Below are 10,749 nucleotides of genomic sequence, written 5' to 3' on the forward strand. Positions count from 1 at the left end.
TGTGCTGGAATTACAGGTGTGAGCCACCGTGCCCGGCCAGTTCTTCAGTTACTTTAACCCAAACAGCGCAATGCAACAACAGATCAAACACAGAATGAGGCTTCTTTAAAGTCACACAATAAAGAGATTTGCAAAATGTAGAATAATGCCAGTCTCCTCAGTACATTTTTGTTTTGGAAAAGTTATTTTTTCATAAAAAGTCTTAAACAGGTGATAGGCTTGGTACTTACATTTTGCAATGTCAAAATACTAAACAATATTTTTAAATCTTTAAAGTACTAGATATTCATATAAAAATATTAACTAAAATTTAAATACTTTTAAAATCCTGTTTTAATTTCTAATACAATAACTATCAATAGATAAAACCTCATAATCAAAGCTTTTTTTTTTCTTTTTAACAGAGTCTCACTCTGTCACCCAGGCTAGAGTGCAGTGGCGCAATCTCAGCTCATTGCAGCCTTGACCTCCTGGGTTCAAGCAGTCCTCCCACCTCAGCCTCCTGAGTAGCTGGGACTACAGGCACTTGCCACCATACCTGGCTAATTTTCCCCATTTTGGTAGAGACAGGGTCTGGCCATCTTGTCCAGGCTGTCAAAAGCTTTTTGAGGCTGAGGCTTAATCATTAAAAACAGGAAGCCCGGGGCCCTCACCCTCAGCACTCACCCTGGCATCCTCACCACAGCTGCTAGCTTTACGTCCCCGGCTTCTTCCTAGCTGGGAGCATGCCTGTTCCCAGTGCCACTGGTCTGGGGAGAAGGAGGGCCAAGGCCACGAGGCAGGAAAAAAAGAGGCTTTTTTGGGGAACAGAGAGAAGGTAGCTGAGCTGGCGCATCCTGAGCCATGGGGGCTTGGCCAGAGTTCAGGCTGGGAGGCAGCCGGTGGGAGGTTGGGGCGCACAGGGTCTCAGGAAAACAGGGAAGACAACAGGCCACAGAGAAGGGAAGCCGGGACCCTTCCCGGGTATAGTAGCCAGGTTTGGGGAGGTGGTGGGAGCAGCTGCAGGGCCGGGCTGACAGTCACGGGTGGTGATGACCCCCATTTAAGGGGTCTATACCCAGAAGATATGTCCCCCTCATCTCCCCATGCAGTGTCATCCCAGCTCATGTGCTCCCTGATGAAGACGCCACGTGACTACATGGCTCTCCCACCAGCACAAGGGTTCTCTGGAATGCTAAGTGCCATCTGCACGCCATTCAGGCCTCAGAGCTGGTCTGGTGGTGGGGTAGTGGCCCAAGCACTGGCAGAGGGACGGAAGGGCTGTTCTCCAATGCGGAGGTGGCTCGAACGCCCCAAGGTGGAGCCCTGTGGCAGTGGGCCTGTCTCTTCCTATCCACTTCAGAACTGCTGCCCCACAGGCCCTGCAGGCAGGTGCGCACCAGGCCAGGAGGCAGCCCCGGGGCCACACTCTGGCTTCCGGAGGCCCCCTCGGCCCATCCTGCCTGCTGGCTTTTTTTCCTGTCTCATTTTCCCGTCTCATTTTCCCATTCCTCTGGTGCAGGTGTTTCCTTCCCATCCGGAATTTAATTTTTGAGACATTAAACTCGTTAATTTCTCAAAAATTAATGAAGTGAACTCAAATCCTTGTGTCAAGTGCTGCTCATGGGAAAACCCAAACCAAGACCCCACCTCGCAGCTGCCCGAGAGCCTCTCCCAGAACCTGGGATCTGGGAGACCCCCGGGAAGCCTCCTCCCCGTCACCGCCCCACTCCCTGACACCCTTGCGGCTCCTCGCTAGGGGTCGGCCTTGTCACACCCAAACTGAGTGTCAGCCGTTGGTGAGTTTTCTCAAATAAGATGTACTGAGTATCCACTACACCCAAGCACCAAGATGAGTTATCTACTCACATTCAAAGCCAGTGTTATCACCATTTCACACAGAAAAACTGAGGCTGAGAGAAGGGGTGTGCCCAAGGTCACCCAGGGTCTGTGTGACTCCAGATCCTAGATCCTGTATCCTCCTCTCTCTCCTCTACCCACCTCAAGAAGAGAGATGATGCTGGGCTGGGAGTCAGACAGACCTAGGTCACACGCAGCAGTCAAATCAGAAGCCCATTCTTTGGCAGGGAACGGGTAGATAGAGAGGGAAAAGTGACGGAAGGGCATGAGAGCTGCTGAGCCGGATGTCTGCTCCAAAAGTCTGAGATTCTCTGCAACCCCGCCTGGCTCTCCCTCTACAGGCCCAGCCTCACCTGCCCCCTTGGGCCCCTTCCCAAGATCAGATCCAGGCCTGAGAAAATCTCCAAAACAGATCAGAACCATTTAGATCCTTCTGAGAATCCAGAAATAGACAGTGTGCCAGACTGCACATCTGGACACGCCCCAGACTGCGTCACCTCAAACACTGGAGCAGGCCCGTCCCCAGGCAGTGAGACTCAGGCACAGAGAAGGCTGCCAAGGTGAGGTGCCCTCCCCTGCCTGACAGGCCCTGCCTGGGGCCTTGCACAAAGCCTCTTCTGCAAGCGCCTGACTTTCTGGACAGAATGAAACATGCAGTGCTCAAGCCCCAGCTTCCCGATTTACAGATTCCATGGCCTCCTTAAGCCTCAGTTTCCTCCTCTATAAAGTGAAAAATTCCTCACAAGCTAACAGTGCTGCTGTAAGGACCAAATGAAATAACCTTTCCTTTTATAAATCTTAAAGTGCCTGGCAGATGCCAGCTACTATTTAATATGTGTTAAGATAAAACCTGGGCTGGGCGCAGTGGCTCACACCTGTAATCCCAGCACTTTGGTAGACTGGGTGAGGCTTGAGGTCAGGAGTTCGAAACCAGCCTGGCCAACATGGTGAAACCCCATCTCTACTAAAAAAAAAAAAAAAAATGAGCCTGGTGTGATGGCAGGCGCTTGTAATCCCTGCTGCTCGGGAGGCCGAGGCAGGAGAATTGCTTGAACCCGAGATGCAGAGGTTGCAGTGGGCCGAGATCGTGCCATTGCACTCCAGTCTGGGCAACAGAGTGAGACTCTGCATCCAAAAAAAAAAAAAAGAAAAAAGATAAATCCTGGCCTATCCTCACCACCAATCCACTGCTTCGCCCATCCTCTGGCTGCATCCTTACAACAGCCTCCTATCTGGTCTCCCTGTTTCCCTCCATTCACCATCATCAGGCCACTTCTTTTGCTTCGGTGGGGTCAAGTTCAAGCTCTTGTGTGAGACATGAGCCCCAGACCCCCATCACTTGTTGCTTTAGGCATCAGGGTCTTTGTACAAGCTGTTCCCTCTGCCAAGAATACATATCCCCGCATTTTTTTTTCCGCTTAGCAAAAGCGCAGCCATCCTTCAGAACCCTCCTAGCTCAGACTTCACCTCCTCCTCATGCAGCCAGCCGCCCCTCCAGACACCTGCTCCAGTGGGCAACGGCCCCCTTAGCTGAGATCTGAGAGGGCAGCTAACGTTACCCAGTCCTTCCCATACGCCAGGCACCCTTCTAAACTCCCCGTGTGGGGGGACCAAAGAAAACCTCACAACGACCCTTTGAAGTGACGCGATTAGCCCCAGTTGACAGGCGAGGAGTGGAGGCCCCAGGCTGCGGGTTGGGTGAATGGCTGAGTTGGCACTCAGACTCACGCTGGCCAGCTCCAGAGTCAGCTTGGTTCCCCCTCCTGGCTCCCATCAGATGCCCAGTCATCTGATCTGCCAGAAGGAACCTGCTGCCATAATTCCCTCCTCCAGATCAAACGCAGTGTCGCTAATGGGCGGCGCACAAACCCGGTGAATTTAAGCAGCCTCTGCAGCACGGGGTTGGGAGGAACGATCTGGCCCTGGGTAAGAGGCCCAGGCTCCAGCCTCAACATGGCCAGTAACCACAGCCACATGGTGGCCAACCTCCCTGAAGCTCAATTTCCTCACTTGTAAAGCAAGTAGGTTGGGTCAGATCTGCACCATCCAACGTGGAAACCACTAGCTACATGTAACTATTTAAATCTAAAAAAATTAAAATGCAATGCAATTTAAAATTCAGTTCCTCAATCAGACTAGCCACATTTTGAGGACACAATCGCCAGGTGGGGCCAGCTAGCGGCCACCACCCAGGACGGCACAGATGTAGAACATCCACCTCACTGCAGAAAGCTCTCTGGACAGCTCCTTGCTAGATGATCCCTCAGAAACCCTCCATCTGAGCCTGGCACCAAGGACCACCCGCCACTGCCAAGCCCCCAGACTCACAGATGATGCGGCCAGAGGCAGCGGGCTCTTCGGCAGTCTTCTTGGCAAGCCTTCTGCTCGCCCTGCGGACACTTTCCTGTTTGGCCACCAGAGAGTACTTCTGGGCTAAGACTTGGGGACTCAGGGAGGACGGGGCGACCAGGCTGTGCCGCACCGACTGAGAGTCCGCGGGAGAGCCCGTGGGCATGGAGAAGTTATTCGGCAGGATGGGAGCCAGCACCCGCTCCCGCCACGGAGAGTCTGGAGAGCCTGGCGAGTCCCGTGGGCCAGGGGAGACCCGCGCAATCCTGAGCTTAGACACAGACCGCCCCGTCCCGACCCCTCGACCCTTGGGGTCCTGGGGTGTAGCCATCAGGGAGCTCACTGTGACGGACTCCAGTATCCTGGCCTTTGACTTCTTAGGTGTTGATTCCTCATCCGATGTCAGGATGCCCTGGGAGGCTGGAGCTGTGGCTGAAGCCAGAGTCGGGGACAGAGTACGGGGCAGAGGCTGGACGGACACGAGCTGGGTGACATGCTGCTCAGCATTGTGGCGCTCACGGATGCCAATCTCCACCACAGGCACCAGCTGGCACTGGGCGCGGTTATCCTTGGGCTTCTCGGTCAACATCGTGGGAGACTCAGGGGTGGACGAAGAAGGTGCGGCCAATGCCATGGTGGCCGCAGCAGCCGCAGCCGCCGCACGGGTCACACGCCGCAGGACGGAGCCGTTCTCCCCCGCCATTGTGGCCAGCTTCTCTACACTGTCCTTGCTGCGGAGGCGTCGGGAGCTCAGCTGGCTGCTCCGAGATTTTCTGCGGGATAACCTGGCAGGGGCAGCAGGGCAGAGGCTGAGACAGGCAGCAGGACAGGGTGGCGCCCAGTCTCCCCAAGAGCCACCAGCTTGGATGGAGCATGATGAGAGAATGTGAAGGCAAAAGACCTGGGTTCCAGCCCAGATTCTGCCGCCTCTAGCCAGGAGGCCCCGGGCCATTCTTGTCTGAGCCTCAGTCTGCCTAACTGTAAATTGGGGATCCTGCCACAGTCCTCACAGAACTGGCTAGGAAGATTATATTCATCCACACCGCTGGCTGACGGAAGTCACACTGCACCGAGCCCCCGCTGAAAGCCTTACACACGCTCTCCCTTAATCCAGAGCACGGCCCTGGGAGGTAGGGACCACTACCCCCATTTTGGGGATGAGGAACAGAGGCTCAGAGAGGCAGAAATTCAATTCAAAGCCATACTGCTCTGCTAAGGGGCAGAGCTGGGGTTCACACCCAGGTCTAACCCCAAGACCCAGCCTCTTTCCCTAGCACTCTGCAGCCCCAATCATTCTTGACGGGGACTAAAACAAGCATGACAATGTGAGGGCTGGGACAAGCCACGTGGTCCACACCCGGGTCACACTCACCTAACAGAAGGACGGCTTCTCTTTTTCATCCCTCCTATGGAAATACTTCCCAGCCTCCAGGGCCCAGATCAAATACCCCCACCCCCAACACACAGCCACAGATCTGGACTCCAGGGTCTTGGGTCAAGCTATAGTTCCCCGTGGCATCCCAACCCCTCTCAGCATGGCCCACGCAGTACCCGCGGTGGCACCCACCACCCCTCCTATGGGCTGCTACTTCCAAATCAGCATCTTCAGAATGGAACTCTCCCAGATGGCACCAAGCCTCCGCAGAGCCCACTGCCCAGCTCACCCTCCCCCAACCCTTCCTACCTTTTCCTGATGGGGTCTCTGTTTTCATCCTGAACATAAGAAATCCGTCTCTTCTTCCGTCGGTTCTTCTGAGAAGGTGTTTTGGGCATCAGTTCTGGCTCTTTGCTGAACTCTCTGTTTGGCACAGGAGGGTGTCACTCGAGGCTGCCTGGGAACCGCTGGTCCCCTCTCCCACCCAGCCTGGCCCCTGCCCATTTCCTGGCTGCGACAGGTCAAGCTGGGGTGACCAGCACCAAGCAAGCTCTCCAAGGTCATGTGGGCACTCAGGGCTTCCTCCTGGAGACACGGCAGGGAAGCAAGCCGCCAGGTGCACGTCCATTGCCCCACACCCTGAGAGGTCCAGCCAGCAACGATGGCGAACAGGCAAGGGACTCAATCTCTCTTGCTGCCTCTTCCCGTGACACTAGGTCGGGCCCCTAGCACACTGCACACAGAGTATACAGCAGGGAGCCCTGACAGGCTGTCGGTTTTGCCAGGCAGGTGGGGACGAGGAGCTGCTGTGTCCCCAAGACCAAAGCAGCCCAGACAGGCGCTGCTGGTGTTCCCATCCCCTCACTGTGCCCCTGCCTTCACCTGGTGAACATGCGCTTGGCCTCCTCCTGGATCTCCTCAAGCCACACCAAGTCCTTATTATCCATGTTGCAGAGAAACTCCATGAGCTTCTGGTCACATAGCTCCAGCAGGTGAATGGGCCCTGGGGCTGTCGTCCCCATGGTGGCTCTGTCTGGTGAAGACAGGGACAAGAGGCACAAGTTAGAGGTTCAGGGTAGGAGTCTGGGGCTTTCTCCAAGCTGCCATACCCATCCCACCCACAACCACCACAAACACCCAGTGCCCGAACCAGGGCCCCTCTCTGCTCACAGCCACTCCCCAGAGCTGCAGAATTCCAAACACTAATGCCCTAGCCTCGTTTCTGCAAAGAGGGGCCCTTGTACTCACACTCTTCAAATACCTCCCGGTCCCCACCCCCCACAGCATGACTGTCTCCAGTTCCCAGCCAATTCTGACAATGATGGTCCTCCTTACAAATGGCCTTTTCTGGGCTGAAGATGACAGGGCACTGCCATCTGCCTTCCTGGCCACCCCAGGGCCCCCCACTCCCTGCCCAAACACAGTCCTGCTCTCGCTCTCCAGTAGGCCCTCATCTTACTACTCATGGTTAAGTAAGGGCTAAGACACAGCCACCCTGCACTACATGCAAGCTGACTCCAGACATCAGGCCAAAGAACATCCAACCCAACTGCCTCTTTAAGCGGCCAGTGAGCAGAAGGGATTCTGTGTTCCAAAGGAATGAGTGAGAAAGTAGTGATCCTGAGATATGTCCTCAAGGGGCCTCCCATACCTCTCTCCCTTGAGCTGAAATGCCCTCCAAATGGAGCATAAACAGAACATGAAGGGAACGGTAAGCAATATCTTGTTTTTAAGAAAACTTGCCTATAGGCATTGAGCAAGGGAAAACACAAAAACAGTTTTTTTCTCACTTTCTTATAAAACTAGCAGCTCAGGTATCCTCCTTAAAACTTGATAACCAGCCTGGCACGGTGGATCACGCCTGTAATCCCAGCACTTTGGGAGGCTGAGGCAGGTGGATCACTTGAGGTCAGGAGTTCAAGACCAGCCTGGCCAACATGGTGAAACTCTGTCTCTACTCAAAATACAAAAAAGTTAGCCAGGCATGGTGGTGCGTGCCTGTAATTCCAGCTACTCAGGAGGCTGAGGCAGAAGAATCACTTGAACCAGGGAAGCAGAGGTTGCAGTGAGCCAAGATCGCGCCACGGCACTCCAGCCTGGGCATCGCAGCGAGACTCTGCCTTAAAAATAAACTTGATAACCATTACGAAAACCTCAAGCAAGGAAGAAGTACAGTCAGCCCTCCATACCTGTGAGTTCCACATCCATGGGTGCAACCAACCACCAGTGGAAAGGATTTGAAAAAAAAAAGCTGCATCTCTACTGAATATGTATGGACTTTTCCCTTGTCATTATTCCCTAATAAGATAGTATAACAACTACTTGCATAGCTTTTACATCGTATTAGGTGTTATAAGTAATGTAGAGATATAAAGTATACAGGAGGATGTGTGTAGGTTATATGCAAATACTATGCCATTTTATATCAGGGACTTGAGCAACTGTAGATTTTGGTATCCAAAGGAGGTCCTGGAACCAATTCCCTGAGGATTCCAAGAGACAAAAGTATTCTACTACATCACAACAGGGGCTCAATAAATATCCCAACAGGAGAATGAGTGAAAGAACAAATGAATGGGTGGTAGTCATAAGCCATAACAACAGGCTGCGTGCCTCAAGTCAGGGCAGTGACCCACCATCCTGATTTACCTCTTCAAAACCAAGAACTGGCCAGGCACGGTGGCTCATGCCAGCACTTTGGGAAGCCGAGGTGGGTGGATCACAAGGTCAGGAGTTCGAGACCAGCCTGGCCAATATGGTGAAACCCCGTCTCTACTAAAAATATAAAAATTAGCCGGGTGTGGTGGCACATGCCTGTAATCCCAGCTACTCAGGAGGCTGAGGCAGGGGAATCACTTGAACCTGGGAGGCAGAGGCTGCAGTGAGCTGAGATCGTGCCATTGCACTCCAGCCTGGGCAACAGGGCGAGACTCTGTCTCAAACAAACAAACAAACAAACAAACAAGAACCATGCACAGCTTAGCCTCCCATCTACAATGGAAGCTCTTGGAAGGAAGGGACAAATTGCTGACCCCTTGATCCCTCACAGGGCATAGCACCAGGTCAGGTTTCAGTCTCATGGGACCTCCTTGGGCTTGATTCAGGGACACACTAGCCTTTGTTCCTCAACAAGCTCTGGCCTGTGTCTGGAACACTGTCTCCCATTTTGTATGGCTCACTCCTCATGGCTTGGATCTCAGATCCTCAGGGAAACCTGACCACCAATCTAAAGTAGCCCCAGCCACGATCCCATCCATTGACTGCAATTCTCTGCAGAGCACTTGCGTGCTTGTTTACCTGTTGCTTACTGCCTGTCCCTGCCCACTAAACAATTGCTCTCTGAGGGCAAGCCCCTGTCTGACTTGCTCATTGTTGAGTGCCCAGAGCACAGCAGTGCCTGGCAACAAGAAATACTTGTTGAATGAATTAATCCACCCATCAACTCTACACCTAGAAATAAACATCCTACAGGTGCTCATCCCACCACACAAAGGGCACCAAATAAACTTAATCTGCACAGGTTAGAACTGACCAACACATGTTCAAAGCCCCTGCTCCTAGATGCCAAGGGCAGCAATAATCAGGGCAGGGCCAAACGGGCAGGATCCTACAGGCTTTGGGCTGAAACCTGGGCTCTGCAGCCAGCCAATCACAGGCAAGGCCTTTTCACTGCCATCCCTCACCTTCCCCTAACCCTTCTGCACCCAGACCACAACCCTGGCAAAGCGCAGAACCTCAGGCCAGAAAAGAGAAAACTGTTTAAGGAAGCCAAAGATTTGCGGAGGAAAGCAACAACTGGCTAACTTTTAAAAAAGTATTTGTTCAAATGGCCAACGTGGATGAGAGCTTCTTTCACAAAGTCCATGAAAGCAATTGGACATCTTTCATGGGGAAGTTTGCTTAGATCTTAGCGCAGCCATTTAAAAAGGGTTACCATAAGTTAAAACAGAGGTGACCCTGAAAAAGAAGGAGTTAGTGTACCAAGAATCAGTCTCCTGGAAGAGCAGCAAAAATCTCTTCTTCAGCCCATGTAAGCAACTGCACACACATAAAGAGCACCCACCACTCCACCGAGGGAGGCACTCTCCACTCTTCCTCTCCAACACTTCTTCCACACCAAACACCAGACTGAAGGCCCCATTGCCCTCCTCTATGACTCCTGTTCTTTTCAGGGTGCTGTAAGTTGGGTGCCTACCACACCTCTGTGCAGAAAGCTCATAGCAGCTGCTCCCATTTACTGAGTTCTACTCCATGCCCGAGTCAGACATCATCTCATTTAATTCTCACCACAACCTTGAGGATATGCATGAGAAGATGAGGAAATTGAGGCAAAGAGAAGTCAAAATCAGCCGGTAAATCAGGGGCATAAATAGAACCGTGCCCTTAGCCACTGGCTATGCGTCCTTTAAACCGTGCCCTTAACCACCCGGCTATACCGCCTTCTAAATATCAACCTCTGAAAGGAAGGCGCCCAGTCTTGGCTCTGGGCAACCCCGCGAGCAACCCATGTTAGCTGAACGAGACTGAACCGCTGACAGCGAACAGGCTTGGGGAGTGACAATGGGCGGCCCAGCCTCCGGAAATGGTCAGTTTAAAATGCTGCTCAGCTGGGGGCGGGGGCGTTGAGAGAGGGGTTTTAACTGCACAGAAATGCCATCTGGCATCATTCTGTCAAACCACTGGGTTGGTTTCGGGCTTCCTGCGCGTCCAAGTCAACAATAATCCTCGCAGGCGCAAAACAAGGTGCTAGGCAGCCGGGAGCGGAGGGGACGGGGCTATGCTCTAGGAAGCTGAGGGCCTAGGTGGAAGGGGTGGGGGGCATCTCGGGCCCGAGAACCAAGGCAGGAGACCTCGCCACTTGGAAGAGGTGACCCTCATATGCCCAGGCAGCCAGGAGCTGGGTTGGGGAGTCACGACCCTGGTCTGGAGTCGGCAGGGGCGGAGCAGAGGCCGGGGAAATAATCGCGAACCACCCTCCAATCCCCACGCCCACGCGCACTCACTCGACTGCGCCACGTCCCCTGAAGGCTGCTCCGCTCCAAATCCGGTGGTATCCCTAGCTGACGCCCCGCTTGCCCAGACCCACTCGGCTCCGGGCCTTCGGGGCTCACCGCACGGGAGGAGCAACCAGGCGGCGCAGCGCGGGCGAAATCTATGATTTTCAAAACTGAAGGCTCAGCCAATCC

General features: G+C 53.5%; 1 protein-coding gene across 4 annotated transcripts in view; it reads right to left on the bottom strand.

Annotated features, from left to right (window-relative positions):
* INCENP (inner centromere protein) overlaps window positions 1-10,701 on the bottom strand; it is a 29,714-nt gene extending 19,013 nt beyond the window's left edge. For all 4 annotated transcript variants that reach the window (XM_015113979.3, XM_015113978.3, XM_001118481.5 and 1 more), the window contains exons 1-4: window positions 10,567-10,701; window positions 6,446-6,596; window positions 5,873-5,986; window positions 4,168-4,973 (exon numbers count right to left, since the gene is read on the bottom strand). In XM_015113979.3, coding sequence (XP_014969465.2) covers window positions 4,168-4,973; window positions 5,873-5,986; window positions 6,446-6,585 — 1,060 coding nt within the window. In that variant the 5' untranslated portion in view covers window positions 6,586-6,596; window positions 10,567-10,701. The remainder of the gene's footprint in view (window positions 1-4,167; window positions 4,974-5,872; window positions 5,987-6,445; window positions 6,597-10,566) is intronic.
* Window positions 10,702-10,749: the final 48 nt, after the last annotated feature.

Source organism: Macaca mulatta, chromosome 14 (assembly GCF_049350105.2).
Source record: "Macaca mulatta isolate MMU2019108-1 chromosome 14, T2T-MMU8v2.0, whole genome shotgun sequence".
Taxonomy (NCBI): domain Eukaryota; kingdom Metazoa; phylum Chordata; class Mammalia; order Primates; family Cercopithecidae; genus Macaca; species Macaca mulatta.